General features: G+C 30.3%; 1 protein-coding gene across 10 annotated transcripts in view; it reads left to right on the top strand.

The window, feature by feature from the left end:
- LOC129002832 (neo-calmodulin-like) overlaps positions 1-20,150 on the top strand; it is a 106,818-nt gene that overhangs the window by 63,936 nt on the left and 22,732 nt on the right. For 3 of the 10 annotated variants that reach the window (XM_054430919.1, XM_054430914.1, XM_054430920.1), the window contains exons 2-3: positions 179-398; positions 12,076-12,117. The exons of 2 other annotated variants lie outside the window; for them this stretch is intronic. In XM_054430919.1, the coding sequence (XP_054286894.1) occupies positions 312-398; positions 12,076-12,117 (129 nt within the window). In that variant the 5' untranslated portion in view covers positions 179-311. Of the gene's footprint in view, positions 1-80; positions 399-12,075; positions 12,118-20,150 lie in introns of all 10 variants that reach the window. 5 more of the 10 variants (XM_054430918.1, XM_054430915.1, XM_054430916.1 and 2 more) reach the window with 5 other exon arrangements.

Here is a 20,150-nt window from a genome sequence, read left to right as displayed (position 1 = left end):
TTATTTTATGTTTGTAATATTAGACTTGCTGAAATATTTCATTAGTTTTAGTTAACTATTTTATGTTATTCACATTCTAGCCTTAGAATTAGAAGTTTTATTTTAGGATTTTAAATCTTGGACAATGACCATACCATATTTAAAATACTATTCATACTAATATAATAGCATTATCTAGTGAGCTGGACGTACTATAAAGAACTCTAGTTTAACAAGAATGTATTGGACTTATGGACCCAAGTGTTAGCTAAAGATTTATAAAAGTGCGCGCCTAATCTTGTCTTTCGTACAAATCTCCGAAAGCAAAAACAATGGCTTTCGCTGCGGCTCGTATGATCCTTAAGGACAAAAGGAGGAAAACATCGAAAGAGGACTTCGTACCAAGGAGCAAAAGCAAGGTAACTAATTACTGTAATATTTTTTTACAATTTTTTAATATTAAACATTTAGAATTTGCTTATAGCTTATAGTATTACAACTTGGAATTTCACATAACGTCTAAAACAATCTAACTTTTTTTTATTGTTGGATTCAATGGATTTAATTGCTTTACAAAACTGAAAAATAAACAATTTGGTATATTTTAAAAAGTTCTTTTTCAGATATTATATTTTACAATAAATATTTTCGCTTATGTTAGCCACAAAGAAAATATTTTTTTAAATGAAATCTACACTGTTAACATTACCGAGCTAGAAATTTAAACAATAAAACTGCGATTGTATTGTATTAACCATGGATTTGTATTATGAATGAGGCAGTGATTTTACCCCTCCCCCACACGTGTTAGAGGGGGGGGGGTCCCCATGGGTAAATGTGACGTTTAAGTAATCTCATTTAGCAAATTAGGGTCTAGTTCAACCGGGAAATGGTAATAGTGCTTCTCTACTGCTGTGTGTCAGACGTACAAATGATTGCATCGTCACTTCGCAAGAGAAATGTAAGATTTTTTCTATTTTCTCAAAACAATTATTTAAGATAATTTTTCATTTTATAGTTTTATTGTTATTCGTCGTTTAACATACAATTTTTTTACTTCATATTTTTATTAAAGCGCAATCTTCTGTCAAGGAGGTACTGTAATGTCGTTTTAATTGATCTGGTAAAAAATCAGTTAATCCAAAAACATTAGGTAAATTTTTCCCTTTGCATACTGATTTTACGTAAAAAAATTTTCTTATGGAAATAAAATATAATTATAAGTCTTTGCAAATGCATTTCATCGCACTGAATCGTATATTCAAGTACAAAAGATATACAGTATAGATATATAGTTTGTGGCTCCTAAACTCACAAATCAGCTTTAGTAGGCCTAATGGTATAATCAAACTATGCGAAATGAATATTTTAATTTATTATTTTGTTGGTAATAGATCTATAATATGTGTTTATAAATAAATATCATCTATACCTTTATTTTTAATACTCTGACCAACGGATAATTTCATTTCCAGTATGTAAGCTATGAAGTAAAGCTCCCTAAATTTAATCTAAACACGTTGAAGCTGCCTTAGGCTAAAGTTCGCTGGTCTAACCAGATCCATTATAACTTAGCTTTCCTGACCAAAAGCTCAAAGTGGTTGATAATGTAAAATTATCAAACATTTTATTCTATCTATATAAAAAGGTAATAAGGAACACGAAGTTTTGAGAAAATCACAAACATAAAAATGATTTAATAAAAGGCCCTGATGTGAAACTTCCTATTAGCTTTTCAAGAAACCATCTCCAAAGAGCACGGACTACAAATTAAGGGTCGAATTTTATCACATTAAAATGTTGAATATACGTCAACTTTTTAAAATTTGTTTGGTTTATAAGTGTCCGTTAACGTTTTCCTGAATTGAGCTAAAAAAGAGACAGTACGTTTTAAATATAAAGTGAGATGGTATTTTTTTTTGTCTTCATACCTTTTGATTTTTTAAACTAAATGTTCTATTGTTCACATAAAAATCTATGTTGAACACAGTACTTTAGCATTTAAAAATGTTTAGTTTAACTACTTGGAACGAGAACCATATATTTTGGAAGGAAACTTATGTTTACCAGCTGGTAAAATATAAATCATCTGTTAGAGCATTTGGGAATTGCATTCATTATAATATTACTCTACTTTACACTTACCTTACATTCATAATTAACATAAAGCGACCTAAAGCGTCGTTTTCTCAAAGAATAGATAGTATTTTTGTTCATATTTATTTACTTAAAAAAACGAGCACCCACTCAACTACCTTGCAAAAGAAGAGAAATATTCCTTAAATAAATATTGTCCAAAATTGTCAATATCTAAATATTGCCCAAATTATTGTACGTTAATTTTACAACAATTGGCTTCAAGTGGTGGGATCTATTATTTTATGTGCGTTATGTACCAAGGTTTTGGGCCAGTAATCCTGCAAACTGGGAAAACCTATCCTTATGGGGTTATGTTTACAACGGTAAATTTGTATTATCAAAAATAAGTTAGTTGTGGATGGCAAACAACTGTTGGTAGTAAACGTAAAACCTTAAAAGAAACCAGTATTGGGCAAGCATGAACAAAAATATTTCATTGCAACAAAATTGTTTTGTTGTTTGTTAATTGATTGTTTAACGGGGGTGTGGCGCCCACTTTTTCCAGTATTTCCCAATGAAAAAGGTTTCCTGATAAAATTCCCCCTGTTAGTTCAAAAGTTACAAGAGAACAAACAAGTTTTAAATTTTAGCTTAGTTGAGTTAAAATTGACACAAACAACTAAAACTATTAATCTCCTAGTCGATCTGAAGCTATTTAAAACGCGAAGGCTTACTTGGAGAATTAAATTAAACTGAATTAAACTAAAGGAAAAACAGCAATGCTCTTCTGTGTTATGCTTATGTGTAATGCTCATCCCGTTGCGAAGCACAAGTAAAGCAACTAGTACGTGCTAGTACAGTATAGAACCCTAATGAACACTTAAACTTAGGCTATATAATTAAATGCAAGTACAAATTAAAGACTTGGATTTTCCTAGTTTACTCTTATACGAGACAATCTAACTACTATTGGTAAACTGTGTACTTTGTTCTAACATTCAAGCTAACAATATCATGGTGATGATTAATTATTTCTTCGTTTTTTAATAGTAAAATATATAGTAAACACTCTTTTCCAAAAAAGAAAATTCAAAAACACTTATATTTGTGGGTTCAAGTAAGTTAAGTATACATATGAATTACGTTAATGTATTTTTACATGTTATACATTTTCTTGTTGATTTTAATGTAAAATATCAATGTGATAGCACTTAAATAAATGAGTTAGCAATGAATATGGTCGCAATGTCTACAACAAGAAGAAAACAAGACCATTAACATCTAGAGTAATTGATTTCTGTTGGAAGACACTAAGTCCATTCATTGGTTGGTGCTACTAAATAGCTAGAGACTTACAATTCCTTTGTTGTCTACATAATGAATTTTATACTTAAAATCTTTCACCAGTAAACATTATTAAGTATATTTTCAAGTTTTTTTTTTTAGTGGTTGGTTCATTGTAAATTCGACAGACGTTTGCGAACATTGCCCATTGAAGTTAAAGTGTCAATACATCCTCTGGTAAGGAATATCGCAACGAGTATTGCATAAAAATGTTGGTGTTGAGAAATACAATTATTGCTGAAAACATTAAACATTTTTGCGTGGATCAAATGCAAAGCTAAAAATATATAAATATAAAACATACTCATTACACAATCAGGAACTCAAAATCAAGAACCTTTGGGGTTGGGCTTAAGCTAATATTTTAATTTAGTCTTGAAGATGATATTTAATATTCATTTCAAATTTAAAAACTTGAAAGGTTCATGAGTTTTTTCAGTGTGACGTTTGTTTTATGTTATAACGTAACCAAGCCGGAATAAATGTTTTATCTAATGCCTGATTTTCGGATGGTGAGGTTTACTTAGTAATAATTGAAAAGTAAAATAGGGGGATGGACTATTTGTCATTGTAGAGATGAAGCTATAATACTAATAATCTAATTGACGTTTTACAAATACTTAATTATTTATATGAAGTTTTAAAGTATTTATTTTAATTAATTTAATAACTAAGTCATCTATATTTCCCTAAAACACACTTTATAACCTTTCCTGTAGCAACAAACCTAGGACCTCATTAAACTTATCTTGTAAATCTGACAGCTCTAAGGGAGTATTCGAATGGAAATTCCAATCAGGCAAATGGAAATTCACTTAGTCTGCAGGTTTGCAGTGGCGGGGGTATTTTTAAAACTGGTAGTGTCAAAGCAAAATAATAAAACAGGATCAAATTTAAGAGATAATTTAATCAAAGATTCACTATATTGCAATGGTTTTTTGAGAGAATTTACAAACTAAATATCACTATACAAATCTATTGTTCATTATAGTGATAAAGTAACCAATAATCGTTTCCATGATGACAGTATTCAAACAAAAGATGAGCGAGTGGTAGATATTAGTTGCAAACTCATATCAATCTTTGTCATTGAGACAGGTGTCGGCGTCATCATCAACTTGCGAAATGTAAATGTATGGAGAGCGCCAACCGTGTCGACTTTAATCCACTGAAAAATAATTTATTATTACCTAGACCAATAAAAAATGTAAGCTTACATACCTTAATAAATGCAATATTTTTTATAGAAATAGCATTTTAAAATAGTTACTTAAGTTAGTAGAAATTGAATTGGAGGGATTCTATGCGATTATTCTATAATGGCTAGTATACTTGATAATAAATTTAGTGGTGACCACATGTACAAAATTCAGCAGTATCATAGAGTATGTTTTATCTATGGCAGTATCTTGCCTAATCAGCCTAGGACGCTTTCACTAAGTTACCGTGTTGGCTTTGTAAAGATTATAAACTATAGATCGCAGTTTTAGGTTTTGTGATTACCAAAACATAAGTAATGAATAGGAAAAATGAGTACTGCCATAAAAGTAAACGCAGCATATCTAAACATATTCCTTTTTAAACTAATCGTAAAAAAGAAAATACAAGTGGATTTTAGGTTACTCTCATCCAACGAAGAAGTTTGCATGTGAACGATGTGGTGGTTAAGTCCGATTATTAAACAAATCTTTATGCAACTCAATCGATAAGAATTTGAATTTGTTCTTTCACACTGATTTTGTTGCTGCAGAGTTGTGTTCTTGGATCTCAGCTGACTTTAAACACTTTCGAACAGAGAATCTTGTTTTTAATGTCTAAAGAAAACATTGCTGATAATTGATTTTGTATTGTAAGTGACGCTTACCTATGCTCGTAATGATGTTACGACAGTAAATATCTTTTCATGTACAAATACCCATAGATACTCCTTTTTAAAACCGTAGGCGAAATAGTTAATTTCTCTAAGTAAATTTATCTTGCGCATTGCGACTCGGACCAGAGTATAAATGCTTGCTTTGAATATGTAAAGCGAATGACAATGAAGCCTCTTACCCCGGCTGGCTTTATATAAATAATATGTAAATGAGCTCAGTGTCCATTCAACTACTTGTATGCTCACACACGCGCCAAGGCCCGACGGTCAGTTTAACACATTATTTAAAACATAGAATTGAGGATTGTATAGATTTCTTCAGATTTTAGTAGCAAAGATACTTGAAGTTATTGTTGATGTTTCTTGACAGTATGGGCATTTGCTGAATTTAATAAATGAATAATATAGGTTTACATTGACAAAATTAATACAATGACATTAATAAGTCCCATTACAAACCCAACTCATTGATGTGAAGATGAATAACAGTCTCGTTGTCGAAGGGTAAAGAGCGCACTTAGTTGAAATATATTTGCTGCATAGGGAAATTAAATACATTTTTAAATATTTTTGTTTGAAAATACTAAACTATTGCCGGCCATAGTGTCAGTACTCTTGTTTATATTAATTTGTTACATCATTATAGAGTTTTCCATTATAAATTAACGACATATATAATTATGAGTTGTATAAAGCATTCAAACGTTGCATCAAGACAAAATCTATTGCCTTTAACATACACTATTGTTGATTTGTTTTCTATAAATAAAGGTTAACGGCTATTGTGTATTTTATATTCCTTTTTATAGGAAAACTCCAGCTTCTACTTTTTATATAACATTTAAAAACATTGATGGATGCCTTCTATTAAACACAAGTAGTTATAAGTAAGTGTGTATCACACTTTTTTCTGTACTATTATATAACAAAATAATTTTAATCGAACACTTAGTCTAAAATGTTACAAGCACCGCATAACCCTACTTACATAAATGAATACTTGCTTTGAATTTGTAATGCGAATGACAATGAAGCCACGAATGGGTTCACCAGAACAATATTTAAATAAAGGACAATCGTTTTTAAAGGATTTAGAACAACCTTATATGACATATAAGGTTGTTCTAAATCCTTTAAAAACGATTGTCCTTTATTTAAATATTGTTCTGGTGAATCCATTCGTGGCTTCATTGGTACACATTGTGTACCATCCAATATCCCTGCTTGGATGTGTAGCTTCTGTAATTGTGTTGTATGAGTTATAGGGAATAAAACGTAATGACGGTTCAAATAACAAAGCGAATGATTAAATTAACACTCGTATAAACATCTGGATTGAATCCAAGATTCCTTGTTGTTGTGAATACATTGGACATGTATTCTTTTTCTTGACATGTTGATTTTGTTTAACCACTTAGCTAAATGTTTTCTATACTGTTTGTAATATTTAACCAAGTATTACACTGAAGTGGGGTATTTTGACATGCTTCAGTAATCCATACTGCGTATTTGTCCACCAAAACTATGGATGGATCTTTTCATACGATGATTTGAAATCACAATAAAATACTGCTTATACAAACCAACGAAAATAACTGGAAGTCTAGGGTTTGGTTTAGTAAATATTTCATATAAAAGCCAAGCGGCTCCTTTTAAAAATGTTCAGTAATATTTAAGTAATACAGGGTGTTTAAAAAAGGTGGGGATATAATTTACGTAGTGATTTCTTGGGTGAAAATAAAGAGAAAATCAATAACAGTTTTTTTTTGCTTCGTTAACCAGATATTTGCTATTTTGTATTTTTTACATAAACATTTTTATCTTTGCATTTTTTCAACCAATCGTTATGAAATTTGGTATGTATGTTAAGATAGAAGAGACCCATGTTGGATAAAAATTCATCTTCATTCAACTTGAAATTTCAAAATGGTGGTAATTTTAAGTTTTTTTAAATTTACATAAAAAAGCTGATTTTATGATTTTATGATTTTTATGAGAATGTCAATAACACTTTTATTTAGCATTCTCAATTCCGTACCAGATGATACCAAGTTCAAAAAGTTCGAATAGTAAATAGCTTAAATATTACTATTTTAATTGTAAAATGGGGCAAACCTGACTAGCTTAGCCTTATTCGATCCCTAAGGTGTTTTCTTATTTCTGTATTTAGATGACTTATTCATTGTTTCATTGTAAGTTAATTCCTACTGACTCTGAAGAAACACGATATAAATAAATATGTGTATCTATTTGTGCTTTCTTGAGGTTTTTTTGAAAGCGATATTATACGTATCTTCTCGACGAAGGGTGTAATTTTTAACTAGATTCTTTACGTTTATTAATCATATTGACTATGCCTTTGTAAATTAAAACCAGTTTCCCCCTCGTAGGCTACACAGTACACATGTAATTGAATTACTTCAGAACAAAATTACTTCCATAAATTCTGAGTCCTCCATTACCATAAAAAGGACGTTAGGTCGAAACAATGACTCTGGCAGAATGGAGCGTCCGGGCAGCTTTGTACATAATCTATGAGGTCGAGACGCCAGTTTGTACCTTCCAGGACAACTCTGTAAGGTGGTGCTTAACTTTACAGCTTTTCTGTCCATCAACGAAGGCATTTATGTCACAATTTACTGATGAAAGAGTACCTTTTTGCAAATAATTTTACTTAATCAAAAGGTACTATAGTAAAAAATGTATTTGGTTAATGAAGAAAAATTGAGTTTAAATTTATTTACTAAATTCGGTATTTAATAAAAACCTTCCTTAATATATTTCAAACCTAAAAGAAATGAGGTGTTGTATTGAGTAATAAAACATCTTTCAACTAAACATCAAACCATGAAATCTTATTGACATGTTAAAAATGACTAAAATCAAAGTTTTTTCAATAAAAAAAAAGCAGATGGCGATAAGTTTTGATTTCTGGACTTATGGGTGGTGAATAATTTCTCAATATGAATGGTGGTTTTTAATGCATGAACAGCTGAGGGTCACAGTCCTCCTTAACTAATACGCAGTTTTATTAATCTAAAGGCTTTACACTTGCTCAAGTAACAATAATCATGGATATACTTCATGTCTACACATTTCTCAATAAGTTATTAAAAAGGTTCAGCGAGCAAATCGTAAAATAATAGAAAAGCAACTGCCATTCAGTTTCATACAGTGTTGTGGCAAAACCTTGCTGTATTTTATATTTATGATTATGTATTTAATAACACATTGTATGGATTGTATGTATTTAATGATTAAAAAAGTATGCACATTTTTACCTATTTTAAAACAGTTGATTATGGGCAAATTATGTACACGAATGACTTCGTAGTACAATAAATCTCCAGTTGAATTAATGTTGGTATGTTTATGAGAATATCTGAGATTTTTATGTTAGACTAAATAAACATTAAATAACAACGTCACTCAATGTTTTTTAATAAAACATTACTAAAAATATATCAGAATTTATCTTAAGGATTTGTTATTCAAACTATTAAAAGGAATCAACAAACGAAAAATTGTTGGCCAGATTGTCTAACTGGATTATTTTATTGCACACATTTGTTCCCTGCAGTATAAAAGGCCATAGCCCTTTAAATAGCTCCTATAATATAGTGTGCCTAATTAGGCGATTCTCTTGTTACCTCTAGTATCCAGTAATAACACCTTATATTTATAGCTACAAAAGAAATTGTTATTTAAATCATGGATATACTGTACCAACAATAGATAAACCAGATGACTCATGTTTCCGTTATATATCTGAGAGTAAAGATTAAAATATTATAAGACTATGAATAATATTATGGTTACTTTTATTGTGTCACGCAATATACGTTCCCTGTGTTCTACATTTGAGTAAACTAGTAAAAGTAAACACAATACTTTTTACACAATATGCTTACAAAATGCAAGCAAAAAATTTGAAAACGGATTTGATACAACACCTCTTACACAGCAAAAATGGTGTAAAAGAAATGGAAGTTGTTGATAAAAGGAGGTGATTTTTCCAAAGAGTAATGGCGATGTTTTGGTTCCAGTTCAAGTTGTATTTTGGCGCCGCATTTCGGAAGATATAATGTTTTACGGTTCCATAGTGAACGACCAGGACCTGAAAATGTAGTTTGGAAAACTTTGCATTTATTGCTTAGCTCTCAGAAAAAAATTTTAACTTTTAAAATTGTTGAGTTTACATTCGAGGGTTGTAATAGTTTACATATTTTATTTAATGGCGAGAGGAAAGTAAGTTTTGGGAAGTTTCGATACATGTCCTTCAAAGAGTAAAACCAATAAGTATTTAAAATAAATAATCAATGGGTATTTTCGTACGAAAAATAATATTGAATATTTACTTTGGAAGTAAAACATAGAATTAAATACTCGTTTTATTAACATTAAGTACCTGGTAAATGTAGGAAAAAAGCTGACATTTTACCTATCTAAAATAATATTTTATGCATCGTTAAAACAATGCAAACCACCTAATACAGTGTTTGATAATAATTTTCAAAGCTACAACTACACACCAACGAGCTACCCAATGAAAATGTAAGTGAGTGAACTACTCACACACTTATTACTCATCCATTTTACTGGCTATAAAACTAAATAAGAATAGTAATGTTATAAATTAATAAAATTTCAAAAAGCATAAGTAATGTGCGTATTTAAACTTTTTAAATACAACTTTAATCTAAACATATCTTTAAAATTGTTGTCATAAAAATACATCCTTATACAATAAACTAACAGATTACAAGATACATTTAAACTAAAAGAGCAGTTAAAACAAAAAAAAAAAAAAAACGTTCTCTTTTAAACTTGTGAAAAACTTATAAACAATGTGGTTTATGTTAAGTGCGAAGTTTTAGCTATATATTATTTTAGTTTATGAACAACTCCTATATTTTCAAGTTCGCAGTTCATTCTTAACATTTTGGGAACCGATTTACTATTAAAAAAATGCTATTATGCTTGTGCGAAAAATGTTTCTTATTATTTCTTGTAAAGGCCTTGACAACGAGAGTCTAGAATTAAAAACTACTAGCTTTTGAATTTAGGTTATTCTTTTTCCAAGAATAAATTAAGAAGTAAAGCCATTCAAAATCAAAGCACACTCCATTAAAACTATTTTTATTGCGTACTATGAATAGCCTGTTTTATGCTAAACAGAAGGTCTTAAATAGTTTTTAACTATTTTTTGGTTGTGTATGAATAATTAAATATGTATAGTTAAACGTGTAATAGTGAAAATATTATGAAATAACATGGTATAATTATACGACAAACAGTGTGCAATTTTTGAAAATATCACGTAAATGGTATTTTGTTACTGTATCAATACAATCATGGATTTAAAATAGAAATTCCAAGTTGTACTACTAGTAGATAAACGTTTACAGATATAACAATTTGGTGTTACTTTTGTGTTTACATTAGTTGTGTGGTATGCAAGTATTAGCATAAGATTAGATGTTGGAACAATATAATCATGTGAATTTCTACTTAACTTAATATACTTGTTAATCCTATGTTTGAACACACCTAAGCCATGTGTGGTATTTGTTATGTTCCTTGAAGAAAGCTGTCCTTTTATAAAATTATTTATAAAAATATAGCAGAGCGAACCGATGTTAAGAAGATGTTTGTTGTGGATCATACGTGTGAAAACTGGTATTTGTAAATTTATCGTGTTAATATTTTATAAATCATAATATTCTAAGTTTATATATTTGAAGCAAACTGTACTCCCAGACAATTATAAATGTTTTCTTTAAGGATTCTGTTGTAAATACTTTCCAAATAACTTTCCAATTAAAATAAACGCATTAAGCTGAAATACATGTATGAAAGTACCTCTAGACTCAAAAATCATAGTTGAAGTAATCATCAAACTTTGCTTTAGTTTGCGAAACATTAGTGCATTATTTACAAACTTGATTAGAAAGTTTATACTTTATTATTCAAAGATAATTTTTATCTTCGATTTAATAAGTATATTAAATAGTTTTAATATCACAATGTCCCTTATTTCGTTCAATTCCCATAAAGCTGAAGACTATATACATTTACTCAAGCCAGTTTTAAACAGTAAATATGCAAAAGGGGTTTACAGGGATAGAACAAAAACGAAATAAACACAGCAATTACTTGAATGCAGAGTGTCTTTGAGAACTTGCCACTGTTCTTTTGAGTGGAAAGATTAAAAAGAACAAAGAACTGACCCGGACAGCTTTCTTCGCCCTTTGTTGCTTTCAATGTAGCTTTGTAGTACGCGTTGACCACTTGTCTTGGTATCAATCTCGCAACAAAAGAGTTTAAAGTATTGTTTGATGTGAAAATAATAGAAATGGTTGGAATTAACATTTTTATTTCTCAGTTCTTGCAGTTTTATTTTATAAAACAAAGGTTGAGAGGGGTGGGCCACTTTTACAAAACAGAGCATTACGTATGCAAATAAATACATATATTTTTTCTCCTAGGACGCTTGGCACGAGCCCGGAATTGTTTTTCACATTACTTTATAGTAGTTCATAGTAGCTTATACTAAGCTAAGGATGAAATCGACACTTCCACCAAATATGAATCTTGTTCTATGATTTTTGTGAAGTATTTGTAGAGGAATTAAAGAGCCCAGCGGTGAGTCAGATTGAACTATCTCAATTGGTGGTCCAATCTGCTAGGTTGAGTGTACATTTTATATCGGTTGGGAGGGAAGGTTTTAGTGATAGACAAGTGGCCAACCAGTTATTTTTGTGTATCCGTGCCTTCCTTCTTCTATCTATTTCTTGCAGACAAGGACTCCAAGCACTGGTAGCTTTAGGAGTGTCAGTCAGGTATACATTATTCACATCTTCACTAGACTTGGCTGGAAACAAATCTGCTTTACAGCTTGTTTACCACACTCACAAGAACAAGATGAAGGATTAGTAAAGGCCATTTAGTTTAACATTCGATAAATTTTGAACCAGCTGAAATATTACTCCATACCTTAGAGAATTTCAATATCTCAACTAAACAATCCTTAATAACTGCACGACACACTTAAAAACTATAAGAAATGAGTAGCGTTTTAATGGTTAAAAACTGGACACAGAATTGCCATTATGTATTAGAGTAATGACAAAGTCATCGCGCATTAATCCAACATTCACAATACTGTTTATAACCAGCTTAAAATGTACATCAGGGGCGCGTTGGTTTCCTTAAGTAATAATAATAGTTATAATAGTTAAAACATTAAAAAGGCATTGATAAAAACAAAATTCAGACAAATATGTTATCTATGGTTGTAAGATATAAATTTATTACAACGCTGAGATGTGTAAAGATATTGGTCAATCGGACCTTTTAACATTTTGAATGATCACGCTACAAAATTATGACCTTGCTAAATTGAATTTCATCTTTAATAATTTAATGCTTTAATAAAAATGGTCACCATTATTCTTTAATGAATATGTAATTGAAGCTAGTTGGATAATAAGCCAACTTCTACATAACTTATTAAATAATGAACGAATCACATTTAATTAGATTCAATGTTAGTTTTAAAACCCCAATCTAGTTTGCACAAAACTCCAGTAGGTCACATAAAATGTAAAAAGTTATAAAACTTTGTCATATTTAGATTTTACTCAATCGACCTTAAACGCTAAATATAATTGCCTTGCAAATCCCTAACCTAGTTTTGGCGAAGCTGTCTGCAACTAATCCTTTGTCTGAATGATTTGTGACATAAAATAGACTCCACAAATATATAGTAGTGTCCTAAATATTTTATATTTGGTTATCACACATTAATCTCCATAACGTTTAACTCCACAAACTTATTGTAATTTCATTAAATGCTTTGCTTATTTAGTGCATACAGCATAAGCTTGTAGTGAAACATCGCTTCAGAATATAGACAGTCTTGATATTGGTTTGATAGAACTTTTAGTAATGATTTACGTTTATAAACAAACAAATACCTTTTCTGTTATACGCACATACTAAATCATTTTAGAATATTTTATCTTGGCGTACAAACAAATTTGAAAATAGATTATTCCCAATATTCGCTAACATTTCTCTAAAACTATTCAAAGTCTATCCTGTGCATCTAGGGAATCTTACAATTTGTTTGCATGTTGTGTAGTGGCTGTGGTTTCTTGACTTTAAGTATTAAACCCGTTTTAACACAAATATGCAATTGATAAGTGCAAAGTGTATAAATGTGTGAAAGGTAGTGTTAGAGACGGCCCAGAACCATTCTATTATGATAAAAAATTACACAGTGTTTACTTTGAAGGTAATCATAAAGCATGTAGAGCAGAGCTAGTATTTTAATACAAAAAAATTAAAACATTCTTATCAAAAGTAGGTCAAGTAATTATTAGTCTTATATATTGTGGGAAAGTTTCAGTGAACCCAATAGACATTTTATGTAAAACCATAGACTAACCAACACAAGTTAACAGCTTGGGGGAATATGTTTTATTTATGGTAAAACTGAGTATATTTGTTAAGGTGGCATTCTTTTTCTATTCTTGTTAGTATTTTAAACCTTTTAGCACAATTGTTTAGCTGTATAGCAATGAATGTACAGTAAATGCATACCTTATTGCATGTATAATTGCCTAAATAAGTAACAAGTATAAATGACATGAGTAGACATAATTTTCATTAATGATATTCAAAAAGGGACCCTACATTATATCAAATTTAAATTTTACTTAAATGAAGTTACTCCATTACTAACCATAGCCTATTAATATTATTATATAATTCTCGATTTTCCTTTTCTTTAGGGTTTAAAACAGCTAACCATGTATAAGTAGATTAGTTTAAGTAATTTGTAAACAAATAGCCATAAACATCAATTTAAAAATGTCTGTACATGCTATGGCTGGGACATAAAGCAAATTTTAGATGGTCAATTGAGCTTTTATAGGCAAATAATGGAAATCATCTGGACCCATTCTCGCAGCGAGGGCGGAAATAAATTTGATACATGGATGCATTGTTGGCTCAGGGTAGGAAACTGAAGTACATTAACTTTTGGCTTAAGCAAACGAGCTGATTTACAGCAAAATATTGTTCACTGATTATTAATAGTTGTTGCCTAAAACAACCAGCCTAATTTTTTTGAATTAAGATATATGTAAATAAAACACTCTCCCAGTTGGTTTGCATGGTATGAAAATTAGATTTTAAAAGCAGTTAAAAATAATAAAACCAAAAATAACGATACAGTTATATCATTCTTTTATCCAAAAGAGGTGTAATTTGGAAACAATATTCTCGTTTAGATAGATAATGACTTTGATTGTAAAAGTAGATTTGAAATTTAGTCCCAAACGTAAACTACATATAAAACCCTGCAGATCTTATTACTTGTGGGTGAAAAGTACCTATTCTGAATGTAGTACTTAAATGAATACAGTCTGGAAGAAAATTAAATTACAAAAAAAATATTAGGAAAATAGTTTATGTGGTGTCTGGTTGGTTTTGAGTATCTGTAAGCGTGAACGCGCATACCCTTTCCGGGATTACGTGAGTGGTTGGATACCGTAATGGCTGCCGTGTGCAGGGCGCAGACTTGCCCTCAAACTAGAGTCTTAGTTGTAACTCGAGCCCCGGCACAACGCCTATTTTCACTTTTCAAAAGATTGGCTGGAAGTGGGTGGAAAAGGATTTTCTACTGAAGGCTCTATGATCTACCCTAGCAGCTAAAAAGCTGGGGGCACTAGCTTTCAAAGGAAACATTAACAATGTAAAATAGTTGCATATACAGTTTTATTTTAGCAGATGCCTTGATGTGATCGTAATATTGGATATGTTATCCTGTCGTAACCTGACCTGTCGTGTTCTGTAAAACAGTTTTTGTACTAAGAGACAATCGGGAAACATTGACAATTTATTTATAATGTCTAGATTTGAGTGGCTTAGAATATAATATCGTTGTACATAATTATGCCAAGGAATCAGCAACACATAAACATTCTATATCGGCTTTAATTTTGCGAGTTGCTGAGTAAAGTGATTATTTTGCCAAATACAGAAATGATTTACGTCAATTGTATTTTTTTAAATATTGACAACATTATGTGAAAGTATTACGTAATGGAAATTAAATAATGGAACTATAAAAAATAACTATCTGTGAAATAAATAACTTAGTTCAACCTTAACGGGTTATTCAAAATACCATAATTTTTATTATGAAAAAAGCCTGTTAAAATTGAAATTTTGATACAAAATTGTTGAAAATTTCACCTACGGTCAATCAATAAGTATAATCAAACTTGTAATGTGCTGTAATTATTGTTACACACTTTAACCATTGTTAACTTATTTGTACAAATATACTTGAAAGTTTAACATTTAGTTTGTCATAATAATTATAATTTAAACCAACTGAATCCTAATAAAAATTGAAACACATCCAAGAACCCATGTACGTTTAAAAATATAAATACTAAACACAGTATACATGCACCAAGTAACAAATAGTGTGGTACTCTTAAGTGTGAATAAAAGCCAAGCTAAAATAAGAGGAAATGGTTTTCCATTCACTGACTACTAGCCTGACATACCGAGAGCGCAGTCTGGTGGCGCATCGCAAAACTACGTACTGAACCACTTTTGTAAAGTCACAATGACGTTTGAACAACCTCTCGTTAAAACACTCGCTTTTGTTGCAAATCATTGAAAGTTTCCGCCTTTTAACTAATGCTTTCACTGCTCAAAGCTTACAAACGAGAGTGCTAGCGTTACATCGTTAACATACAATAAAATAAGCAATAGCATTGAATTTGAATAGTCAAAGTGAACTTATCATCTTCTTGTCAAATTTGACGCTTGCTTTATGTTTTTCACGTTTATAACGTTTAGCGTGCGCTGTTTGAACCGAACTTTTCTATTTAATATCAAGATAAGGTTTGCAATTTGTGGTTTACTTTTTGTCTTCAACAAGCTATTGTCAATGCTTAATTTTTTTGGTTTGATTAGATGTCTATAAAAGTAAGTTAAATAACAAGAAACAACTAGTAAACAACAAATAATGATTTTTAGAAACCGGACGTGTGTATAGCCTTAACATTAAAAAATCAGGTGTTTCAAAAGATAATACATGTATGGGGAAATTCTCCTAACTAATAGAAATAAGTATCTAAATATGGTATTTATCAAATACAAATAGTTACATTAATGTTGTTACATTTTTATAATACTCTGAGGAAATCTACTTAATTTATATTCATGCTTATATCTACACAACGCAAGCTTAGCCTCCTAAACTTTTTCTCTCGTGGATTTGCAATTCTTATATCAGATGAAGAAAAGTTTGTAAGGCTACTCTACTCCGGTAATGCTTAAGTTCGTTTATTACGTCTATTGGTTTATTAAAAAAATCTTCGAAATCTTCAACTACTCTGGTGCTATGGTGAAAGGGTAAAATATGCAATGTACGAAATGTCCAAACGTTCGAGAGAATAACTTAGTGCTCATGAACCATAAAAATAATGTGAAATGAATGACCCATAAAAACTATCTTATCAATTTTGAAGAGGTTTACAAGTATACTCGTCACCAAAAAAGGAGTATTTGGTGTAATATACGAGTATTTTAGTGGTTTGGTACAGTACATGTAAAATAATTTTATTTTGTATAAAGTAATACTGTTTTATTATATTCTTTGAGTTAAGTGTCAATGGTAAAAGTGCAATTAATTGGATTCGTTTTGCTGATAACTAATAGTTTGGATTATAAGAAAATACAGTGATAATAATACTAATATATAAACCTCGTTGTGCATTTATTTACACAATTTAATACCGATTATAAGCATCCAAACTAATAAATCTAGAACCTCGTTTTAGGCTAATTAAATGTTAATACCGCTCCTAAATTGGCATTTAACCGGGCTACTGTTATTAGGTTTTTGTAATGACAGCTTATATTCAACATGATGTGAAATCAAATTCATTTAACTAAGAGACTTTCTTATCAGAGTTATCACGGGATCGAACGGAAACTTCCGGTAAGACGCCGAGCTAAGCGGAAGCGGATCCAAAATGGCGGAACTCACCGGATAAGCACATCAAACCATTGGTTCTAACAAACGATGATTTCTAAATAAGAAAAAAAGGTAGGGCATACAGTCAATATAGTCTCACAGTTTCTATGAATCTTATTTCTACAAACGGCATATCAATAATGCATTATAAATTAGGACTCAACACGTCAATACTGTGATATGAACAAAAATTCTCTAACACAAATTTGAAATATTAGTGATATTTGTGTAAAATCACCAATAAAATTTACCATGGGTTCTTGAAAGTTTTTTTTAAACCTTTAACTTCACAAAAAATAAGCAAAACTATTGCCAACAGTCATTTAACACCTTTATAGCTATACTTATATTTAAAAAATTCGTTGTTATTTTATAAAGGAATTGGTCAGGTTTACATTTAATTAAAGCAGGTTTATGTTTAATTTGCAAATACTAATAAAACATATTACTTATTGATTTAGTAAAGTTGTACAAAGAAAGGACATTTGAAAACTGTTTATAACTATTATTCGTTTTGTAACAGATGTAGTCCTTTACATTTTAATGTACGAAATAATCTTTAGCCTATCCAAAAGTATTGTTGGTTTAACAAAATTGTACATATAACAAGTATTTTACTTTTGGGGATATTACTTTTATTTCATTTGTGCTCAGTGTTTTAAAATGTTGGTTGAAGCACCACCAATTTACTTTATTACAAATTGAAAGATATTGTATCTGCATGTGCATGTTATGGACGGCTATAAAAAGGGTTTTTAAGCAAAGTGTGCTATTGCGTCGTTGACTCTTTGCATCCTGTATAGCTATAAAAACTGTTTTTAACAGTAAATGAAATCAAAGAAATGTCTCATTTATCCCACAGTTTTAACTGTAAGCCTACTACTATATGTTGTTTGCCGGCAACTACTATGTTAGGCGAGTTTCTTGGGAGGACAGTTCTGCGTGCTAAGGGATAGTTTGTCCTGGCTGTCATCACAGAGGTACGGCTATGTTGGGGCTATCGTGTCCACTAACGGTCAGTCTTCACTGCAGTTTCCTTTTACTGAGATATCGATTAGATCGAGGTTATTATGTGGCTGGAAACCATTGCAGTATTGTAATGCGGCTGACAGTGAGAATGATTTAGCGTAGTTAAATGCAATTTCCATGACAGACTTTGGATTTGTTAATTTGTGTCTCCTCAAATGGCATTTTAAGAAATTCGCAATAAAGTTTAAGGTTAAGTGGTTCAAATCCCTAAAATATAGGGTGCACCTGGAATAAGACCCCTTTCTTTCGCAGAAAAATCTGACTCACTAACTAACACCAAAAAACTGCTAACTATCAAACAAACCACTTTTAAAATTAATGTTGTATTATTGTATCCATACATTTAGTTTAAGTAATAGATAAAAACTTTCTAAGTTTACTAATTTAAAGCTGCTGCAGCGAAGCATAAAACGTTGAATAGCTGTATGTACAAATTGTTTTCAAGCAAAAATATTACAAAATTATTTGTAGGTTAAAGTTTATGCTGGTTAATGTTGTTAACCACAGATAATCTTATTATTTATCGAATAGCAATGTTATTATACTTTTAAAATATTGCAAGATATACTACATAAATGCTGTTAATGATTGGACTTGTTATAACACGAACTCTTTCGATGTTGGAATATCCATGTTCCACTCGAGAACATACACATCAACAAATAAACCCATTAAATAAATAAATAAATTATTTCATTGTGCATAATTTTTTGTGGTTCTGTGTCGAGAAGATACATAAGTAAAAATCATATTGTGAAGGAAAAATATTTTATTGTAAACATAATTCAAGTATATATTCTAAATCTTTGCGGGGGTCAGTTCTAAATCAACTATGTCACTTTTATTTTTTTGTATACTGACTGTTTTACACAAACATTAACCTTTTACCTCTGCAACCTGTGAGGCCTTATGAAATTGAGAAATGAAAAAAATATAAATTAAGTTATAATAAATACAAAATAATACCAGGATCGTCATCATTTTAGAGCCTATTAGTTATTTAAGGTTCTGCAATTAATTCATTTAAGTTGTGCTGTTCTTAAAGTTTGGTGTCCAAACTCTCCAAGCTGTTTCAAACTTGATATAGCCCAAGTTTGATAGTTGGTAGTCACAACGTCAAAGGGCTTTGCATTAGACGTAACTTAGACCATTACTTCGATCTGGTACACAAACAAAGTGTATAAGTTAAAAGTGTTCTGATAAGACGTTAAAAGACATTAGATTTGGACTCTATAAACCTAAGATCCGACAGTTCTTCCATGTAAGGTAACGCTTAAGCCAGACTGATGGTTATGTTTACTTCTTGTGGGGTAAAAGAACAAGGATTAATATTGGCTATGTGCCGTAATTTAGAGTAGAACCCCCAATAAGATATGTTATATAGGGTTGTTAAATACTTTTAAAATTTGATGACGTATTTAAAATTACTACGTTTGAAAAACTGTCTCGTCTTAACCAATTTGAATGAATCTTTAATGTTACACTCAAAACCTTCCATTATTATAGTGCAACTACCAAAAATTATTTTTTTAGTATTTTATATAGTATTTAAAATGTAAATTTTAAAATATTTGAATTTATATCTGGATAAATCAAAAATTAACTCACTAAAAGCCTAAATACTATTCGTTTAAATTAATTTAAAATTAAAATATTTTTGCAGATTCCTATTTTGTATAGATATAACATTAGCGAAACAATATAAATTATTGAAATTAATTTTTACATGGCCAATAATTAATTGTAATATTATTACTGTTTTAATTCTTTAATCAGTAT

Source organism: Macrosteles quadrilineatus, unplaced genomic scaffold, assembly GCF_028750875.1.
Source record: "Macrosteles quadrilineatus isolate MER2022 unplaced genomic scaffold, UCM_ALF_1.0 Scaffold_9__3_contigs__length_116548681, whole genome shotgun sequence".
In the NCBI taxonomy this organism is placed as follows: Eukaryota; Metazoa; Arthropoda; class Insecta; order Hemiptera; family Cicadellidae; genus Macrosteles; species Macrosteles quadrilineatus.
The sequence above is the reverse complement of the archived record's forward strand: the minus strand, read 5'-3'. Positions and strand labels throughout refer to the sequence as shown.